This window comes from Larus michahellis, chromosome 10 (assembly GCF_964199755.1).
Source record: "Larus michahellis chromosome 10, bLarMic1.1, whole genome shotgun sequence".
In the NCBI taxonomy this organism is placed as follows: domain Eukaryota; kingdom Metazoa; phylum Chordata; class Aves; order Charadriiformes; family Laridae; genus Larus; species Larus michahellis.
This window is the reverse complement of record NC_133905.1, coordinates 20,024,126-20,046,801: the sequence shown is the minus strand read 5'-3', so window position 1 is coordinate 20,046,801 and position 22,676 is coordinate 20,024,126. Positions and strand designations below refer to the sequence as shown.

At 46.5% G+C, this 22,676-nt stretch overlaps 1 protein-coding gene across 4 annotated transcripts in view; it reads right to left on the bottom strand.

Annotated features, from left to right (window-relative positions):
- The window catches only part of IP6K1 (inositol hexakisphosphate kinase 1), a 45,449-nt gene that overhangs the window by 5,075 nt on the left and 17,698 nt on the right, over window positions 1-22,676 (bottom strand). For 2 of the 4 annotated variants that reach the window (XM_074602797.1, XM_074602796.1), the window contains 3 exons: window positions 6,778-7,123; window positions 2,961-3,171; window positions 2,193-2,377 (listed from right to left, as the gene is read on the bottom strand). In XM_074602797.1, the coding sequence (XP_074458898.1) occupies window positions 2,193-2,377; window positions 2,961-3,171; window positions 6,778-7,000 (619 nt within the window). In that variant the 5' untranslated portion in view covers window positions 7,001-7,123. The remainder of the gene's footprint in view (window positions 1-2,192; window positions 2,378-2,960; window positions 3,172-6,777; window positions 7,124-22,676) is intronic. The other 2 variants (XM_074602799.1, XM_074602798.1) reach the window with 1 other exon arrangement.

The following is a 22,676-nucleotide window of genomic DNA, read 5'->3' as shown; positions in this document are numbered from 1 at the left end:
CGAACAGGGGCTACCATGATGCTGATTTGCAGAGATCTGGGGAACTACAAACTAGCCTGACTGGTCTCACAGCCAAAGTCGCCAGCAGGGTCTTTGTGTGGACATCCATGCTGTTTAACAAGTGATCCGTAAAAGTGAGTGAACAGTGAGATGACAAATTTGCTCAAAGCACCAAGTTACTCAAGGTTGCAAAAGTGAGGAACAGTTGTGAAAAACTCCACAAGGATCTTATGAGACTGACTCAACCATTAAATGGGTGGGTAACATTCACCTAAGTTTACAAACAAGATGATAAACATAAGGAGAAAAAGATTCTTAACACATAAAGCAATGTGTTTTGAGACAGCTATTACCAGTCAGGAATGGGATCTCGGGGTGACAAAACAGCGTTTAGAACAAGGGATTGTGTTAGGCATTATGAGGGAGAGAAAACAGCACTGAACACCAGTGGAAATCTTTGGTTCACCAGCATCTTCTGTATTGTGCGCAGTTCTGGTCACGGTCTCCAAGAAGGACACAGGAGAACCGGAAGAGGCTCAAGAAAGGTGACGAGGACAAACACAGCTCCCTCCCAAGGGATTACTGAACAGGGTAGACCTACATCTGCTGCCGGGAAAAGCCTGACATGAAAAACTACAGTTCAAAACAGAAGCCAACAAAGGACCAGAGAAGGAAGAAAACACGGGATCTAGTCAGAAACACGTTTTCTCTGAGCGTCAGTGTAAGACATACTGTCAGTCTATGGGAAGCAGGAAGGAACAGTAAGAATCATAGAATCATAGAATTGTTGAGGTTGGAAGGGACCTTTAAGATCATCGAGTCCAACCTTTAGCCTACCCTGACAAGAGCCACTTCTAAACCGTGTCCCTCAGTGCCCCATCTACCCTTTTTTTAAACACCTCCAGAGATGGTGAATCCACCACCTCCCTGGGCAGCCTATTCCAATGTTTAATAACCCTTTCAGTGAAAAAATGTCTCCTAATATCTAATCTAAACCTCCCCTGACGTAACTTGAACCCGTTTCCCCTCGTCCTATCACTTGTCACCAGGGAGAAGAGGTCAGCCCCCATCTCTCTACAACCTCCTTTCAGGTAGTTGTAGAGGGTGATAAGGTCTCCCCTCAGCCTCCTCTTCTCCAGGCTAAACAACCCCAGCTCCCTCAGTCGTTCCTCATAAGGTTTGTCCTCCAGACCCCTCACCAGCTTTGTAGCCCTTCTCTGGACACGCTCCAACACCTCAATGTCCCTCTTGTAGCGAGGGGCCCAAAACTGAACGCAGTACTCGAGGTGGGGCCTCACCAGTGCCGAGTACAGGGGGATGATCACTTCCCTAGTCCGGCTCACCACACTATTCCTGATACAGGCTAGGATGCTGTTGGCCTTCTTGGCCACCTGGGCACACTGCTGGCTCATATTCAGTCGGCTGTCAACCAACACTCCCAAGTCCTTTTCTGTCGAGCTGCTTTCAAGCCATTCTGCCCCAATCCTGTAGCACTGCATGGGGTTGTTGTGACCCAAGTGCAGGACCCGGCACTTGGCCTTGTTGAACCTCATACCATTGGTCTCAGCCCATCGGTCCAGCCTGTCCAGATCCCTCTGCAGAGCCAACCTACCCTCAAGCAGATCAACACGCCCGCCCAGCTTAGTGTCATCTGCGAACTTACTGAGGGTGCATTCAATCCCTTCATCCAGATCATTGATAAAGATATTAAAGAGAACCGGCCCCAGCACCGAACCCTGGGGGACACCACTTGTGACTGGACACCAACTGGATTTAACTCCATTTACCACCACTCTCTGGGCATGGCCAACCAGCCAGTTTTTTACCCAGCGAAGAGTACACCTGTCCAGGCCATGAGCAGCCAGTTTCTCCAGGAGAATGCTGTGGGAAACAGTGTCAAAAGCTTTGCAAAAATCCAAGTAGATAACATCCACAGCTTTTCCCTCATCCACTAAGTGGGTCACCTTATCATAGAAGGATATTAGGTTTGATAGGCATGACCTGCCCTTCACAAACCCATGCTGACTGGGCCTGATCACCCTGTTCAGGTGATGAAGAAACATGTAATACAACTTTGGTTGCGTGAAGGACCAGAAAGCCAAAGGAAACGCAGGCCCAACTGCCTCAGGCACATACGTGTAGGCCAGGGCAGCAGCAGCAACCTGACACACTCTGCTTCCCCCAAAGGATACTGTAGAGTTTTCGGTCCTTGGATTCTGACCGCATCCGGCTCAGCTGCTGCTTATGACAGCGCAGGCTCCAGGGGTTATAGCTGATCTTTTCAGAACTCAGACCGCTGTTCCCATCCAACATCTGAAATGGGACATCTGAATGGATGTGCAAGTCCACCCTGGGACTCTTTGTTTCCTGGATGCTGCTGGTATAAAGACAGAACAAACTTGCCTGTTAGAATCCATACATTCGCCAGATACTTACAACTGCCACATGCTTCCCTTGCACACGGCTATCTCCCGTTCCTTCTCCTGCCAGCTTCTTAACAGCAAATCCTCAATAAATACCCCTGGCTCTGGACCCACACTCAAGGGTCTGGTCTATTTAACATCTCTGCGAGGTTGTACTGTAACTGATAGGAGTAAGCAGGAACGTTGGTTTCTCAGGGAGCTCTGGCTGCTGTGAGGAGGTACAGAGACCCATATTCAAAGTACCTTTGTAAAAAACCTCTGGGTTCATAACCAGGTCGACCAAAGAGTGATTGAAACTGCTTGATAAGCTTTGGTTCCACATCCAATAAACTGCACTTTGCATGGATGAGTTTGCCCTGAACGTGGCAAAACTCCTGACACAGTTTGCAGTACCACAGTGTGCTGGACTAGCAAGTGCCAGACAGCCTGGCTACTGTATGGAAGTGCAAAACATCCTCAACAAAAGGAGCACCAGAACTCAAAGGGGAAGAGAGATTTTCTGCTCACCATGTTGTCACTGGGCCCTCAAAGTTTTACCTTTCAGTGCTGTCACTGGCCAGGCCAGGCTTTTCCTCCTTATGCTCAGTGACGCTGCTTGACCTGTGAAGGCTCCGACGTGAGTGCTTGCGTCGTGGCTGGTCCCTCTCTGGCATATCATCCTGCTCCAGACCCTCGTTCTCCACATAGGGATAGGCCACGAGGTTAATGTAGCCATCACTGTCTCCCTCAAAACAGACAGATACCACACCTGCCAGAGAGAAGTGACACGTCAGTTCTGCTTCCCAGTGGAGGGAATATACAACCACTAGCACCCAAACGTTCAACAGGAGAGAGGAAAATGTAGCTCACAGAGCAGCAAAGCAAATACCGAGCAATGAAAAGAGGTTTAAGACTACAAGAACCCAATTGTTGTTAGCACGGAACAGAGGAGAAATCCCCCAAATAGTGCTCTGTGTTGCTACCTGATCAAACAGTCAGCAGCAGCAGGGGAAGCTGTGCCACCCACAGGAAATTAAGGACAAAAGCACAGCTGGTAGGCTGAGGGGTGTGATTATTTCCTTTCATTCAGTCTTGCAGCAAATGTCATCAAACTGGAGAAAGTAAAGCACAGTCTACCAAGATGTTGAGCAGGGCAAAGCATCCGAAACATGTATCTAGTTCATTTGGGTAAGTATCTATGTCCTGCAAAGTGTTCCTGCTGTTGACAAGGATTCCTCCTGTTGACCTCCTCCAAGCTCAGAAGCAATGCATCCCAATGAAGAGGAAGTCAGGCAAAAACACCGGGAGACCTGCATGGTTGAACACTCAAAAGCAAAAAGGAGGCCTATAGAGGGTGGAAGCAAGGACAGGTAGTCTGGGAGGAATATAGAAAAATTGTCCGAGCAGCCAGCGATCAGGTTAGGAAAGCCAAAGCCCAGATGGAATTAAATCTGGCCAGGGGCATCAAGGGCAACAAGAAAGCCCTTTAGTCTTCCTTTTGTTGGTGACCCATTTTATCAGTGACTAAAATAAGACTAGGGAAAATGTGGGCCCTCTCTGGAAGGAAGCAGGTGACCTGGTCATCTGGGATATGGAGAAGGCTCAACAACTTTTTTGCCTTGGTCTTCCTTCACCAGCAAGGGCTCTATCCACACTGCCCACGTCGCAGAAGGCAAAGGCAGGGACTGGGAGAATGAAAAACCGCCCACTGCAGGAGAAGAGCAGGTTTGAGATCATCTAAGGAATCTGAAGGTGCACAAGTCCATGGGACCTGATGAAATGCATCCGTGGCTCCTGAGGGAACTGGTGGATGAAGTTTCTAAGCCACTATCCAGCACATTTCAGAAGTCGTGTCAGTCCAGTGAAGTTCCCACCAACTGGAAAAGGGGAAACATAACCCCCGTTTTCAAAAAGGGAGAAAGTGAAGACCTGGGGAACTACAGGCCGGTCAGTATCACCTCTGTGCCCAGTAAGATCATGGAGCAGATTCTCCTGGAAACTATGCTAAGGCACAGGGAAAATAAGGAGGTGATCGGTGACAGCCAACATGGCTTCATTAAGGGCAAATTGTGTCTGACAAATCTGGCAGCCTTCTATGATGGGGTTACAGCACTGGTGGAGAAGGGAAGAGCAACTGACATCACCTACCCGGACTCCAGGGAAAGCCACTGGAGTGGCCTTCCGGTACCTAAAGTGGGCCTACAGGAAAGATGGGGAGGAACTCTTTTATCAGGGAGTATAGTGACAGGACGAGAGGTAATAGTTTTAAACTGAAAGGGGGTAAATTCAGATTAGATTTTAGGAATAAATTCTTTACTGTGAGAGTGGTGAGACACCCAAACAGGTTGCCTAGAGAAGCTGCGGATGCCCCATCCCTCAAAGTGTTCAAGGCCAGGCTGGATGGGGCTTTGAGCAACCTGGTCTAGTGGGAGGTGTCCCTGCCGATGGCGGGGCACTGGAATTGGATGATCTTTAAGGTTCCTTCCAACCCAAACCATGCTGTGATTCTATGACAAGGACACTGCTGGCCAAGGAGGAGTGTGCTTTCTCTGCTAAAGGAGTTCTCCAGCATCCGAGCTATGAAGAATAGAGCTGCGGCTGAAGTGACACCTGCCACTTACCGCAAGTCAGCCAGCGTTACAGAAAAGGGATCTGCAAGCTCCCAGGGCTTCCTAGCAATAAAAACAGAGGGTCCTGGAAGTAAATCTATCTCAGCCAGGTGCAAGCTAGCACGACCATTTGTGTTCTGTCCAGGTTTACCTCCTGAAGGCTCCTGGGAAGCTATAGACTGGATATATCTAGCTGGCCAGTGACAGAGCAGGTCAGCTGACACCTCTAGTTAGGGCTGACATCTTTGTCTTTGGGACTCCCCCAGCCCTGAAAATGAGGCTATCAGCCCACGTCCCAACTTGCAATGGCCAAAATCTTTCATTAGCATGTCACCAGTATTTAACAGGTGCCAGGAATATCAGATGCTAGATGCACAGAATCAAATGATTCACCATAAACGTGAGGAAACCTTGCACTGCTCAGTTGACGCAGCCCATCATGTTACTGTCCTTCCTTTTTCCTTATTTGCATATGACAATGCTAACACGGTTCAGGTGGTTCAACACAACTTCAGCGCAGTTCAGGATGCCAGCATGTCACTACATAAATGCCAGTCCAAGTGCTCTGGCTGCCTGGACATGCTCCTCATGACACCCCTGTGGAAGGGCAAGCTTACAGTAACACCTGACTGCTCAAACAGGACATATCATCCCCAATATTCCCTTCCCTCAGAACGGTAAGAACAATTTCTGGGACTATCAGAAAACTGCACGGGACTCTCAGATGAAGTCCCACACTGGGGTGGAGATGCATGTCCTATGCCTTTAGGCTACCAGGAAGTATCTGACTTCAAGAAGACAGGTCTCCATCTGGACTATCAGCTTCATCAGCTTTAAACACATCTCCCAATGAAAGCCTGACATCATGCCAGTTCTAGCAACTACACAGGCTTCAGCTGAGATTTCTGATGGGTCACTAGAGCACCGTATGGCTCCAGAGTCGCTCGAGGGTACAAGAGGATCTGTCTGTTGAAGACTGTATCTTTCATTCATGGTCTGCATACAGACACAGGTAGGTAAGCTGATACTGCTTTCAGACCTTCAGGCTGCAGCCAGATCAAACGACAAGACCCTGAACAGATGGTGGTCCCAACTGTCTGTGAAGCACTGTCCTCCCAACGCCACATGGTAACAAAGAAGCAGAGGCAATAGGAACTCTGAGTCCTCCAGAAGGCTACCTCTGCCAGTATCACCATCCTGAATAGAAACACACATGGCCAAGAGCATATCAAGCTTCTGAAAGATACAGATGAGCTGCCGACCTCCTACAACGATACAGACACTGGAAAATTCCATTCCTTCAAAGCGGCTGGGGAAAAGGCTTCACCTCAGCACTGGGAAAGCAACACTTCCTGCTTCAGCAGCTTTCTGATATGGACCCATGAAAGAGATGTGATGAGGAAGCAATAAATTATGGGACTGGAATGTGCAAATGCTCAGTATATGATCTAACTTCATTTGCTCAAGGTCAAGGCTGTAATTGACAATAACTCGGTAGTAAAATTACTTCAGTTACACTTCCATAACCTTAAGCTTCAGACTGCAACTGTCACACTGCACATTCTCTGCCTAGAAAGAGGAGCACATTAAACTGTGCATGCCTACAAAAAGACTTCCTCCTTTCCAAATGCTCCTATCAAATTGCTAGCCTGCAAAGAGAAAGAATTAAAACCAACAAATAACACCAACAGACAGCAGCTGCAGGAAAATGAGAAGGCTGGTTCTTGAAGCATGTAACTGCATTCTGGAATGACAACAGGCCTCACCTTTATACTCAGGTGTGAACTCCTTCATTTCTGGGGGCAGAGACTCATAGAAGCGCTGTTCTCTGGTAATGAGGGGTTTGCAGACAGTATGGTCATCGTAGCGCATCATGCTGCTGTGGCCGCCCACCTGGTGAATGAAAGGCTCCAGAAGGACCCCCCGGTCTCCAGATCGAGTGGCATTCTTGCCATACTTGCCCACTTCCATGGTTTGACAAACACACATTGCGTTGGGCACCAGTTGCACTCTTGGAGCATGGGGAGAGCCACATGGGCTGGGAGGGGTAGCTCAGCAGCGGTCAGGCAGCCACAGCGGGGAAATCCTGGCAATCTGCTTCCTTACGATGATCTGAAAAAGCAAAGGAGACTCCTGTGAACAGAGGATCGCTTGCATTCACTCCCTGTTTTCCAGGGAAAGTTTTTGGTATTTATTTATAACTGCTCCTCTTCTGTTCTCTGTTTACCTCCCACTTGTTCCAGCATGCTCCTCACCACCTCTTTAATCTTACAGGTAAACACACACTGATTTGGAGGCAGCGTCATGTAGAGCTTCTCCGATAGGGTTGACAGGAGACAGGGAAAGGAGGAGATACAAATATTTTGAGCTGCCTGTCTTTAGAAAATACTATTTCCTTCGTTTAGATCATTTTATCAGAAAGGCAACGTGACAACCAAGCACACACCTCAAGCAACAGCACAATTAAAACCAAGCCCACACCTGCCTGTTAGTAACAATGACAGAACTAACACAAGCGAAACAAACGTTTCAAGAATCCAAATTCCACTCCTTGCACCTCTGTATTTTTAACATCTAAACGACTGAATAATTCCTGTTCACCTACCCTAACACTGTTTCCTCCTCTTCTGACTCGCTTCTTTTCAAGCTACGACATGAAAGACTCTTGGAATAAGTGGGCCACACTCAATTCTGTTGCCGTGTGTATGCTGTATCTGAATGGATTCCCCTTGGATTCTCTCCTTTATTACTCTAAGCCCTTCAGGACAACATCTATTTCCCGATGCTTTCACAGCACCTACATGCACAACAGACCTCTGATCCCCAGAGACAGGCAAGAGATTGCTAAATCCAAGTGAGATTAGAAGTGCTTTGGAGAAGACAGATGCTTTTTTAATGTTTGCAGAGTGCCCAGCACAGCCACAGGATGACAGAAAAGCAAAGCCGTACAAATTCTCTCCAGACGATTTGCCCTTCCCAGCTTAGATCATAGCTGCTCCTGAGGCTGCTAGGGAAAACACCGCAGGATTTTCTCACAACGATGAGTTATCCAAAGTCCTTGCTACAAGAACCATATGGTGACTACAGTTTCTGAATTCATCAAATTGCCAGTTTCTTAGTACAGCCACAGCCAAGGGCAATAATTTAAGAACTGAGGGATCTTGGAGGCCTGAACAAGGGACACGGTTCAGGCTGTTCCTCATCTGGCCACGGGATGTCTCTGCAGCTACACAACACCTCCAGGCCAGGAGAAGTTCTGGATGAAGATGGGCTCTTCTCCTTCCCCTCCAATTCAGTCATGTAAGAGATGCAGCTCAAGAGATTCAAAAGGAAGGGTGATACTTCTTAATATGGTTAACCCAATCTAACCCAAATGCTCACCGCAACAGGACAATGCCTCTCTCTCCCTGTCTGCATGTTCCTGCTCACTCCTTCACACTGGATTTTGGGATAGTATGAGTGTATGTACATTTGAGTTGAATCACCTCATTGATCCAATGGAAAACAGTTCCCTTTGTGGTTACGTGACCACGCAACTACATTCACTACAAGCAACTACATAAGCGGAACGATGTGAATATTTAAACTGGCTTTTAAGGTGTAGGGCAGGGAATAAATAGGAGGGAAATAAAACCCCAATACAGATGGTCTCTCTCTGTAGCAACTCATAACAAAGTCTCTTCGAGGTATCCTTCAAAGTGTCTGTCTCCTAAACTCACTCAGAGCCCAAGCTGTACTACATGACAAAAACATGCTGTGGATTTCTCTCCTCCCTCTTATTTGCTTTAACAACAAGAAGAAATTTCAGCAGCAGAGGCTTGTTTACATCATATATGGTTTAGTTTGGTTTAATGGCAGTTAATATCCAAGAAAAAGCAAGGTGCCAGCATCTGCAACAGATCAGCACTTCACAGATTTTGGACAAATGCTTTACAGACTTAAATCTCCCCTTGCTAACACAGCTTTGTCTTGGATTAATTTTCTTTTATTTTGCCAATGACTAAAGCAGAGTTTTCAGTTATTCCAAACAATACAGGGGACAAGTTTAACTTCACACTTTCCTGTAGTTTAAACTTCTTGAGATAAGGTAGATAAGAGCTTTATCTGTGTGATAACGGTAGCTGCCATACTCAGGAGACATGCATGTGATTCTCAGGTCTGGTACTAGTCCCAGTTTTCACTGAAAGCAAATCACAAAATGTCTCAGGGTCTCAGTTTTAACAGTGACAGAACTATTATCCACTCTTTAGAGAAGGGGGATAATCTAAGCAGACTCATTAGCTTCAGACACCTTCATTAACTTCGGATGGAGATCACAAACACCAGGCAGAGACACACACCCCCCCAAGGTCCATGCAGACTGTTCTCGCAGTTAGGAGTGCTTCATCTATGGGCTACAGGCAGATTTTGGCCATCAGAGCAAGAGGTGGGAACCCTTGGCCTACTTTTCAGCAGCCTTCTTTCCTAAAGGTGAACAACAACTAAAAACATGCCACCTGAATTATTCTGAGGACAGCAGGAGCCTCAAGTCCCCCAAGCCTTCTCCACTACGTGGCCTAGAGATATTTATGAGATGACTGCAGTGGTCCAAGGGCTCCTGAGAAAGTGGCAATGAGAACAGGCTGCAGCCACCAAGAAGCGCCCCAGGCTCCCTGCCAAGCTGCTCCCAAGAAAACTCAATATGACAAGTTTCAGATGTGCAGTCACACCTGTGAGGGAGTGACAGCCATGAAGAATAAGTTCTGTGGCCATGACGCAAGAGAAAGAGCTGGGCACCAGGTGGGGACAGAGTCCAAACCTGGTTATGACTGCTCCACACTTTAGCCCTGCACCCTAAAGAAAATAGTGGTATAGCCAATAGTTTCCCATATACAAGTGAATGTGAGAAAAAAAAAATACTTTGCGGCAAGTAGCATTTCAGGTAATATTTTTAAAGAGGAAGCTACCTACAGCTTAAAAAACAGATACTTTGTAGCTCAGATACAGCTTAGCGGTTTTCAGACTAACTCAAGGTAGAGTGTTATTACTAAACATAGACACTATCCACAAATAAAGACAGAAGAATCCCATCAGTTTCAAACAAGTACAAAGCAGAGAACTATTTCAAGGCCTAAATATTACTCATCGTTCCTCTGTTAAACAAAGGCATGGGTTCAACTATTTTAGCTGTCCTTCCAATTATTCTGTAAAAAGCAGTCGACAATCCACACAACAGCTTGAGGCAGACCAGTTCACCCAAGCAGATCCTTTGGTATCATCCAATACTGCCACTATAGCTCAAACAGCAGTAAAACATTCAGGCTAGTTTAGCATCCTCCCTTCCAACAGACTGACGTACAGTTGGCAAGACAGATCATCCATCAAGCCAGACTCACAAGAGGTGAGGGGTGAGGTTCAAGAGCAGAGTTATTGCTGACTACAGAAGGACAGTTCATATTCCATTATCCTCCCCAGTAAAAAACTCTTGTACTGGAAGAGAGTTTGCTCTACAAAATGTAGAGTTTGCTCTACAATATTTAAGTCTAGATGCCTGTCTGTCAGTGGGGTAAAGTCTGCCCCTAATACCAACATTATCCTCCAAACAGTGCTGTGCTGTTGAAAACCCAGCCAGATGCTCTTAAACATTACTGAACCCTAGCTCAAGACTACTGATGTCTTACCAGACCACCACCAGAATCAGAGAGATGCCTGCTCCTGCCAGTTCACAAGTGCCAGAGCAGCACCACCTGAGGATGCCAGCACAGGAACAAGGGAGTAGGGATGTCCTCTTTGATGATGGCAACTTAAGGTAACAAGGAAACTAGCCTCAGAGGTCACCACGCACTTGAGAAGTGGAGGCGGAGAGCTGCACTGCGAGAATTCCTGCAAGCCGCACCACGATGCTGACATTTCCACTCTTTATAAGCCATCTTGTACAGGAACACTGGCTATGCTTCATGACTCACTGGTAAAGCTATTTTCCAAAATAAAAAGGAGAATAAACACTTAAAATTGTGATGTATCAGGCAGCAAGAAAGCTGACTGCATTAAGCGCTGTTGAGTCATGTCTTCCTTGTAAGCAGCTTGCACATCCATCTTTCCAGCATTGCCTCGCTGCGGCTCCTAGGACTGTGGCCAGCCCTCAGGACCCATGGCGCTGAAGACGAAGGCAGATGGCCACTGACGATTCTGGACCCGGGCCACAGGTGGCGGATAAATACCAACCCTCAATGTCATGCTGAGAGAAGTTGGACTTTCCCTTACAACCCCAAAGCAGTCAGGAGAGAAGCACAAGAATACAAAACGGTATACCAGGCAAGAGGACTACAGTGTCTGGCCAACGGGCGCCTGGTGACTGCTTCTTGTGAGCTAGTCTTGTTGGCAAAGAGCAGAAGCAGCTAGCATGCGTGCTGAAAAGCATGGTGTTTTCTAGTCACGCTGCCTTGGGTGACCCAACTTCTACAGAATAAAATCCAGTCTAAGAAAAAAAGCGTCTCCCACTGTGCTATGAGATCAGCTTCCCAGCACAAAAGCTGACCCAGAGGCCTGAGACATGTCTGTCTAGTCAGCAGAAAATGGAGATGACCCCTGGGACCTGGGCAGAGAGAACACAACTCTGCAAGAACCTGAGGCAACATTTGGGACGTAACCAGAAACATTTGGCCAGCCTGGTATCCAGGAAGCTACAAACCTTCCTAGCCTGCTTTGAATCCTGAGACTCCCCCTGCATCTTTTGTCCAGCACTTGAACTATTACCAAATACAGCCCTTTTTGGGCAGGCTGCCCTCACCAAGGCAAGCGTGGCTCTTCAGATTGAAGCCAGATAGAATATGATCCCTATCCATACATCAAAAGCGAAACTGAAGTTTTAGAGAAAGCTGCTGAAGGATGCCAGCTGAGGAACAGAATGCAACAGTGAAGTTGGTGGAGGAACTGCAATAAACAAGGCCAAGGAGAGGACAATAGCCGCTAATAGGTGTGCTCCACCCCATGCCAAGAGCTGAACAAATGCACACTTCCTTCACCAATACTTTTTCTGCTTCAACAACAGGGCACAAAATCTCCAACTACTGAAGCGTGCACAAGGAAAAGAGCCTTGCCTACTTTAAGTTAGAACTTGATTGAACTTACAGAAAGGACCACAGGGAAAAGAAAATTAAGCTTGTAATACGACTCCTTAGGCATACTCTGTGTTTCTGTATCCTAGAGATCTGAAGGAAGACTGTGCCATATGTATATCTCATTAATTACAAAGCTTCAGCACTTCTGCCAGTAGCCTGTGAGACCAAGAATTTTCTCCTCTTCTCTTCCTAAGAAAGGAGCGGAAGCCAAGCCTTTTCAGCTTTTTCTGAAAAAAAAGAGAGGCTGAGCTATGCAGTTTTAACTACGGCTGCAATGCCTAAACCACTCCTTAAAACCAGTACCTAGATCTGGGGTTAAAGGCGGCTTTTTTCTTAGAGGCCAGGTTAGCAGGAATTGCAAAGGCCCTTCTGTTGTCACCTACACATAAAGCAGGGCATGCTTTCAAGGAGGGATGAGCAAGATTCCTTGCTAGGGATCTAGACTCAGGGCACAGACAATACCTGTTTTCTCACACTGGCATGCTACAGTGGTAACTTCTTTTTTTTTATTACTTTTTTAATTACAAGCCTTAGCACAGAACAGTGCGTAATGAACGTCTGTCACGTTTGGCAACATATGGAGCAGGTGCTCTGCAACACTTTGTGAACATCTGCCATGCAGCTGTCTGCAAGTGAGGGTAACCAAAGCTGAGGCTCAAATAGCCTCTTCCAGCTTGTATTCCTATTCAGCCTAATGCTGGAAAAGCTGGCATTACTGCGATAACATCAGGCTGGGGAGCGGGAGACGAATGCACGTAATAGGGATGATGTCAGCTGATTTAATTTCCTTGCTACTCTCTCCTCCAGGCTTCCCCTTCCTCACTGGAGAAATGCAGCGCATTGGCAGGAGGGCACAGGCTGCCTGGGGACCTGCCAGTCCTTGTCACCGCTATCAGTGTCACTGCAAAGGGGAGGCTGGAGGAACGGTCATCACCACTCTTTCCTCTCCAGCGGGCAGGGAGAATGAGCAAGAGGGAGCCAAGATGCTGAATCCTCCTGCACCTCACCACAAATATACCCTACCTCAGTAGGAAAGGGCACCTTCCTTCTTTGTTCAGAAGCGCTGGCTTCAGTCTTAGCCTGAGAGTTTCCATAGCAGCAAGACCTGATGGAATATGTATATTAACATTAACAAAAGGTTGCTTTATCAGTACTGGCCCAGACAATTTTCTTCCAAGCTTGTGCCTAGGAGAGCAGGGCTGTCCAATATCAGCTTTGCATTTTATAGGACAGATGAGAATACGACACATGCTTTCTAGAGAAGGGCTTAGGGAAGATCAATGCTTGTGAGGCCTCATTGCTCAGCTTTCTGTGAGCTAATTTCTGGCTTCTCTTCATCTCATTTACAAAGAGAAAAAAAGTCTCTGCTGGATACAGTTTATTTTTAAACTATTCCAATGCAAACGCTGCCATTCAGCACAGCTCTCAGATCCAACAGTCCAAGATGATTAGAAGGGAACTTACTTTCAGCAGTCACAAACCATAAGGAACCAACCTAACCCACTATGAAAAGACATTTCCTGAATTCACACTAGTGACGGGGCTCATAGCGGAAAACTGTAGTCCTTGCATTCATGCTGGAGGTGGGGGAAGAAAAAAATTCACATCAATCCCATTGAAGAGGTTTGGCTTAAAGACTGTCTTGGAAAGAATTTGTAACTCAACTTCTAGACTGAATAAGCAGAAGGAACAGTTTGCCTCACAATCTTACATTTAAACTTTTCATTAATGCTGGTAATAAAGCACACCTGCTCTTCAATCACAGACCTTGGCCTCCTCCCCAAGAGTGAGGCTTAAATAAGCCAGCCACATCCCTAAGGAAGTCCTGAAGGACTGCAGGATCATCCAGGGAACTCCACCCAAACGCCTTCCCAGTAGGAAGGCAATGGAACAACTATGCCGAGTTCAGCATGAGGAGGAGTATGTTCATAAACAACGCACTTTCATGTTAGCTGTGGGCACCAAATTCTACAACCTCAACAGCATCAGCAGGCAGGACAGACGAGCAGGTCAATGCACCACACTGATCTGCTGACACTAAGAGAATGAGTCAGAGCTGGTGATGCTTGTGCTGAACCAGAGGACAAACACACCGCACAGCAAGCCACTGCGGGCAGAGAAAAGGAACGTGTGATTTTGTGGTTAACGTGCACAGAGCTTAGCCAGATGGATGGCACTGGGTAAGACCCCTCAGCACTGGGGGGCAGCCCCACTTAACAGATGAGAACCCACCATTATCAGGTGAGTGGCAGCATCAGGCTTGAGCCACAACAGGGGCAAAGAGAACAACTGGCACCTCCTAAGTAAGTTCTTACCTCATCTCCTGGTTCAAAATGCCCCAGCAGTCCTTGGAGGTGTCAAATCAAGGCCAGAGCCAAGGAAGTCAGTTTTGCCTAACCACCTAGAGAGTAACTGCTGGTTCCAAGCTGGAAAGATGCTGTTGTCGTACACTTGTGCAAGCACCTCTGGAGCTTGAACTCCCACTCACACCCCCACAACAGACTCAACAAGTAGGAATGGTGTCCCTCAGGCTCCCAGCCAGTACAGACACCTGCAAGTCTGGTGGGACAATGGGATAAGATCTGCACAGTTTGCATAAGAACAAGAGGAAACCTCCAGTGAAAGCACCAGAATCTCAGAAAAGGGAAGTAGTTGTGCAGCAATAAAATCAGTTTTATTTTAAGAGGGACTGGTGAAGGACATTGAGGTTAGGGGCAGCCTTGGCTGTAGTGATAATGAGATCACTACACTGTCCTGCAAGACATCCTGGTCTCAAAATTGGAAAGGCATGGATTTGATGGATGGACCACTCAATGGATAAGGAACTGGCCAGATGGCCACACTCAAAGGGTTGCAGTCAACGGCTCAATGTCCAAGTGGAAACCAGTGACGAGTGGTGTTCCTCAGGGGTCAGTACTGGGACTGGTGCTGTTTAACATCTTTGTTGGCAACATGGACAGTGGGATTGAGCACACCCTCAGCAAGTTTGCCGACGATACCAAGCTGTGTGGCGCGGTCGACATGCTGGAGGGAAGGGATGCCATCCAGAGGGACCCAGACAGGCTGGAGAGGTGGGCCCATGTGACTCTCATGAAGTTCAACCAGGCCAAGTGCAAGGTCCTGCACCGGGGTCACGGCAATCCCAATGTCCTGGTTTGAGGTAAAACAGGATCAACTTTCTGTTCAGTAATTTTATTTCTTAGCTAGGCCTCTTCTAACTCTCTGAAATTAACAGCACGTTGTGTCTAAAATGGTTCGTTCAGAGCGATAAGACAGTTTGTGCCAAAGAATGGTATGCAGAAAGGCTCCTGCTTATACTTATTGCTATAACAACCAAGGTCAGCTAATTTCGTTGTTCGCCCCATTGGAGGGTCGGAAGCGGAAAAGCGTAGAGGGGTCCCACCTGCAGGGAGGAGCAGACAGGACAGGTGACCAAAAATTGACCAACAGGGGTATTCCATCCCATCTGCCCCATGCTCAGTATAAAAGCTGAGGGATCAAAGGGTCAACTCTCTTCCTTCAATGGCTGACGTCCAAGGAGGACCCTGTCTGTTCATCTGCCTTTGATCCCGATGCACGTGTTCCTGACTCCAACTCTGGAACCCAGTTCCCACCTGTCGCTGAGTCCAGTCTGGGACTTCCCCAGTGCCTGCTGGTGACATCATCTGGGGAAGCTTAACACAGTTTTGTATATACTGTATCCCTTTCATTATTTTCCTTTTTATTTTATTATTAATATTTCATTACAGTAGTTTAGTTTCTTCTAAACTCATAAATCTCTTTATCTCTCCTCCTCCTCTCTGTGTACAAGAGGCTGGTGGTGAGCATCTGTCAACGCCCGTTGGCCAATATGACCAAAACCACAACACCCAAGCACAAATACAGGTTAGGCAGAGAATGGCTTGAGAACAGCCCTGAGGAGAAGGACTTGGGGGTGCTGGTAGACGAGAAACTCAACATGAGCCAGCACTGCGCACTTGCACCCCAGAAAGCCAACTGCATCCTGGGCTGCATCAAAAGCAGCATGGCCAGCAGGTGGAGGGAAGTGATTCAGCCCCTCTACTCTGCTCTGGTGAGACCCCACCTGGGATTCTTTATGAGGGAGTATAGCAATAGGACAAGGGGTAACTGTTTTAAACTGAAAGAAGGTAGATTTAGATTAGATATTAGGAAGAAATTCTTTACTGAGAGGGTGGTGAGGCGGTGGAACAGGTTGCCCAGATAAGTTGTGGACGCCCCCTCCCTCAAAGTGTTCAAGACCAGGCTGGATGGGGCTTTGAGCAGCCTGGACTAGTGGGAGGTTTCCCTGCCCATGGCAGGCAGTTGGAAGTGGATAATCTTTAAGGTCCCTTCTAACCCGAACCATTCTATAATTTTAAGATAGAGTTCAGGATCATGGGTAGTATGCACAAAACAACAAGTAGGATTGCAGCCTTGGACTTCAGGAGGGCTAACTTTGACCTCTTCAAGAAACTGCTTGGAGAGATCCCGTGGGCTAGGGCTCTGCAAGGTAGGGGGCTCTAGAGAGCTGGTTGATATTCAAATTCCACTTTCTCCAAGCTCAGGATTGGTGCATCCCTAAGAGCAAGAAGTCAGGCAAGGGAAGCAGGAACAGCACATGGAAGCACATGGAAGAAGGGACTGACTACTTGGGAAGATTATAAGAATGCTGTCAGAGTATGCAGGGATAAAACAAGGAAAGCCAAGGCCTCCTTGGAATTAAACCTGGCAAGGGATGTCAAGGTCAACAGAAAGGGTTTCCTCAAGTATATCGGAGGCAAAAGGAAAACTAGGGAAAATGCAGGCCCACTGCTGAATGAGACAGGAGCCATGGTGACAGAGGATGCAGAGAAGGCAGAGTTACTGAATGCCACCTTTGCTTTGGTTTTTACTGCTCAGGCCAGCCCTCATGAGTCCCAGCCTTTGAAGGTAACAGGGAAAGTCTGGACGACAGAAGACTTCCCCTTGGTTGAGCAGGATCAAGTTAGAGACCAGCTAACTAAACTGGATATCCACAAGTCCATGGGTCCTGACAGGATGCACCCGAGAGTGCTGAGGGAGCTGGCAGAAGTCATTGCTGGGCCACTCTCCATCATCTGTGAAAGGCCCTGGAGAACAGGTGAGGTGCCTGAGGACTGGAGGAAAGCCAATGTCACTCCAGTCTTCAAAAAGGGCAGGAAGGAAGACCCAGGAAACTATAGGCCGGTCAGCCTCACCTCCATCCCTGGAAAGATGATGGAACAGCTTGTTCTGGGCATCATCTCAAAAGCATGTGGAGGAAAAGAAAGCTATTGGAAGTACTCAACATGGATTCACCAAGGGGAAATCACATCTGACTAATCTGACAGACTTATAAGATGGCAGGACTGGATGGATAGGTGAAGGGAAGGCAGTGGATGTTGTCTACCTTGACTTCAGCAAGGCTTTCGACATGGTCTCCTACAGCACCCTCACAGGGAAGCTAAGGAAGCGTGGGTTAGATGAATGGACATTACAGTGGATTGAAAACTGGCTGAAAGATAGAGCTCAGAGGGTCATGATTAGGGGCACAGAGTCTAGTTGGAGGTCAGTGACAAGTGGTGTTCCCCAGGGGTCAGTACTGGGTCCAGTCCTGTTCAATATATTCATCCATGACCTGGATGAAGGGACAGAGTGTACCCTCAGCAAGTTTCTGATGATACAAAACTGGGAGGAGTGGCTGACACAGCAGAAGGCTGTGCTGCCATACCGCGAGACCTGGACAGGCTGGTGAGTTGAGTGGAGAGAAACCTTATGAAATTCAACCAGTGCAAGCGTAGGGTGCTGCACGTGGAGAGGAATAACCCCATGCACCAGTACAGGTTAGGGGCTGACCTGCTGGAGAGCAGCTCTGTGGAAAAAGACCTGGGAGTCCTGGTGAACAAGAGCCCAAAAAGGCCAATGGCATCCTGGGGTGCATCAAGAAGAGTGTGGCAAGCAGGTTGAGGGAGGTTATCCTCCCCCTCTACTCTACCTCGCTGAGGCCACGTCTGGAGTACTGTGTCCAGTTCTCGGCTCCACAGTTCAAGAAGGACAGGGAACTGCTGGAGAGGCTGCAGCAAAAGGCTACAAAGATGGTTAGGGGACCGGAACATCTCTCCTATGAAGAAAGGCTGAGGCACTTGGGTCATTTCAGTCTGGAGAAAAGACAACTGAGGGGGGAATCTTATCAACGCTTATAAATACTTAAAGGGTGGGTGTCAGGAGGATGGGGCCAGTCTTTTTTCAGTAGCGCCCAGTGACAGGACAAGAGGTAATGGGCACAAACTTGAGCATAGGAAGTTCCACCTGAACATGAGGAGGAACTTCCTTCCTGTGAGGGTGGCAGAGCCCTGGCACAGGCTGCCCAGAGAGGTGGTGGAGTCTCCATCTCTGGAGACATTCCAAACCCGCCTGGATGCCTTTCTGTGCAACCTGCTCTGGGTGACCCTGCTCTGGCAGGGGGTTGGATGGGATGATCTCCAGAGGTCCCTTCCAACCTCTACCACTCTGTGATTCTGTTTTCAGGCTTGAGAGGCTGGTTGACAGGAACTGAAAGGAACAGTTGATGTGCTGCATCTTACAACTGCCACACACACAGAAAGCAAAGCACAGAGGCCAAAGTAAGGATTCTGCAACAGGAAAAACAGTCAACTCCCCTAACTCAAGAGCAAGGGCACACATATCCTCCACTTTCAGGCCATATGTGGGCTGCCAAAGAAGAGAAAGAAGGGGTGTGCTCTGGCTCCTTGCCCTCCACCATCTCATAAGGATTCCTCAGAAGATAAGGGAAAAACAACAGAGAAAAAACAAGACCTAACCAGAAAAACAAAATATAAATTTTATTTTGAATTAAGAGTCAGGCAAAAAAAAAAATCTCATCTACCTGCACTTCATAATTTTTTCCTGCTTTAAGAATGTGTAAAAACATTGAATTAAGGAAGAAAACCCAGGTGAACAGCTAGGCCTCCAGCTCTCTCACAGGGAAATGCCAGTCAAAAAAACATACACCAAAACTTGGTCAGCACAAGGAAAAAGTGCATGTTGATACTTTATCCATCCACCACATTATCTCTGTTTTTGTAATACAGGGCAGATTCCAGGGTGGAGATAGCTGCTTGTCTTGGTTGCTCTCTAAAGTGATCCTCCACAATGAAACCAACTCCATCCAAATGCCTGGCTTTAAAAAAGCCTACCCAATATTATGTCCAGATTTCTTTTGGCACCGATCGAGCCAAAACAGTTTCTAATTCCTCCTTCAGTTATTTCTTCAGACCATGGTTACGCAGGCAATCCTTTGACAGATGCACCAGCATGAGCAGCACCCTCCCACTCAACTCTGCTCTGCTGGTACAACTGTTTGCAGCCTCACCATGAATCAAATCAGGGAACTGATAGCCGTTAAAAATAAACCAGCACTTTGTTTTGTTTTTTTTAAGGATTACTTTTCAACCAGGTCAGATCCCCAATCCATTGTGCAGCTGTACAAACAGTTGTATCAGCACAAGGTGCCTGAATTGCTGATGGTTATCCTTGTGCCTAAAGCCAACGTTTGCATTCCCAGCTCACCTCTTATTTCATGGCTGCTGTAGAACAGGATTAGTTACTAAACTGAACACGTAGGGCATTTTATTGCTGGAGCTCGCAACCACATGGAGGGTCTCTTTAATGAGACAAAAAGAGGTCACACTGATGAGTATCCTACAAGTAAGGCATGGCTACTGAGCTCCCTTGAGCTGTTGCTTGTCCTAAATTATATGTCATTTTTGCAGGCTGCATGCTGAAATAAATATAAAAACATGACTAACAAAGTCACTGATGCGAATGAACAGCTTTGGGCCAAATTCTGAAACAAAACTCTCCTAGAAATTGCATAACCATTAAATAACTTGGTGATGTTCCATTCAAAAAAACCCAAGCCTACGTGATGTGCAGGTTCCCACTAATTTGCAGACCGTGACATTCAAGGAGCAGGGAGTCAATCTGCAGTTTTGTCAACTCTTCAATTGCAGATGAATTTTAACATGGAAACACAAGAAGAAAGATGGATAACTAAAATAAGCACTAAGCAATGACGAAACTCTAGCATGCTTTAGAAATGACCATGAGTGAAACAAGACTGACGGTTCTTTTCCCAAATTACCAGCTCAAATACTGTTTGAAACAAAATCAACTAAAAATACTTTCTATTTGACAGCTGCTTGGCAGCTGTCTGGATAGGACTTGGTTCTCAGTTCTCTGCTTTCAGCTGGTGACAGGTATCCACATCAGACATACACCATTATGTAAGGCCTTCTCATTGAAAACAAGGCACAAAAGATTGAATAACCATTAAGATTTGACTTCTGGAACAGGGCAGGAGGCATGTTAATGAAACAGCTTCAGGAAACAGGATTTCTGCAGTTTCTGTTGTGTCTGCTCTAGAAGGCAAGAATCACAGCCTCAAAATTGTTCAGCAGCCTTGTTTTGTAAATGTTGTCAACCTAATCCATGAGGACACAGAAAATTAACAAAATTGGTATTTGGGAAATCTTACCCTTTGTTCCTTAACATGCATCTCAGGGTCTAGTTCCATGACCGCTTAAATAAATCTAAGTCAGCGCTCTTCAAACCCATCCTCTCTCCTGAGTCAGCACTGGCACTCACCTGATCCTGCTCAGAAACCAACCTGACAAAAAAGTTAACTCAGAAAAAAAAGTTGTTTTTGCCAATGCGGCTTCCTGAACTGGTTTAGTGCAAGTGCCCAGCAAAAGTAAAAGGGGAGAATCATCCAGCAGGGCAAGGGCAGGCAGAAGAGTAGCAGTGCCAATTTCATTCAGCTTCAACTGTCCTGCAACCATGCACTCAGAGAACAGTTTCACCCTGACTTTAGAGAGACATGAATTGCTGCTCCCAGCAGAAAGATCATTCAACTTTTTCACCTCTCTCCTGACATCTTCTTTACACCAGCATCAGTACCCTTCCAGACAGTTAGATTAAGTACCTGATCTGGTAGGAAACTAAAACACTATATATATATATACACATGAAACAAAACAAAAAGCCTTTAGTTTTACACTGAATGAGGTCCCTAACACATCTGACCATGTGGTTCAATAACTCCCCTAGCATCAAAAGAAGGGAGAAGGTGGGAACCTGTGACTAAAGGCAAGGAAAGGAAAAGCTAAAGTTCAAGTGACTGTGAAGCTGCATTCTTATTCAACATCGACAAAGTATCACAACAGGATGATGTAACATTTATACAAAAGCACTTCTGTGCAAAAGATTTAAATTGTACATAAAAAAATCAGAAGACCTAATTCTTCCCATTTTCCACAACAACCATTAATACTTAAAATTCCCTATTTCCTCAAAAATAAATCTTTCATTTATTTGTTAGCAGCATTATTTTCAGAGCAAAAGAGCTACTAAAAATATATAGGAGAGAGTGAGAAACAGCCTGTTGTGATTAACTAGGGCATGACAAACAGCAGCAGCATGTGCAAGCAGTACTGGGGAGCAAAGCCAGGAGGAACAGTGACAACAACATTATACAAACAACACTGATTCATGAACAACAAAGAATTCTTAGAAACTGCTGCCTGGGTTATGGCCAAGGCTCTCTTTACCTTGGTTAAGCTATAAGGAAGTCACTTCAGAAAGCTGACCACTCCTGCACAACCAAGCTTTTCTGGAAGCAAGAGCTAATCTATCTAAAGGGCTTTATGTAAGAAACCACTGCAACAGCTACCGTGAAGTGATCCATCATCAAACTGGTTTCAGCAGTAATCCACACAATTTAAGTGCAGGTACTATCCAGAGCTGTCAATCCATACACCAGAGCTCCCTGTGTGCTGTCATACTCAGAAAGGGGAAAGCCTCACCAGATATGTTGCAGTGACATTAAAGGTTACATGAAGCTGGAATTTGTCCCCTGCCACATCACGGAAGAGGCCTTGTGCCATCACAGGTCTGAACTGGATGTATATACCCCTTGTCTGATGGAGACCAAACACTTCACCATTCGCTGTGCACTGTGACACCTTAATGCTAGTGACATAGGCTCTTCTTGGAAGAATTTTGCTTGTCCATGAGGTACATTTCACGACTTTAGCCTGACACCCACTTCCACATGACCAACATCTGTTTTAGCTATCTCTTGTCACTGTTTGTAACACCTAACTCTGGACACAGTGCTGATCAAACGGTGGATTCCTGGAAGACCTACTTTAGCCTCAGAGAAGCAGCAAATTCAATTTTTGCTTGTCGTCTTGCTGCCGCTTGGAGGACAGCACAGTCAAAGAGCAGTCTGGGCTACTTCCATAGACAATTCACTCCTCCAAAATCCAGAGTTAAAGCTCTGGCTGCCTCCTGAATAAACATCAAGTTTCCAGCACTACTGTATTTGGAGAATCTTGCAAAAAAAAGTAGGTCTTTTTACAGAAAACAGTATGTTCATGAGCAAACGCTACGACATCTCTGTTTCAACAAATCACTAGAATATCATAAATCAGAAGCAAGAAGTTTATCTTAATAAGCTCTTGATTGCTGACACTAACATGGCAAGTATTTCTCTTTAAGTATCAAAT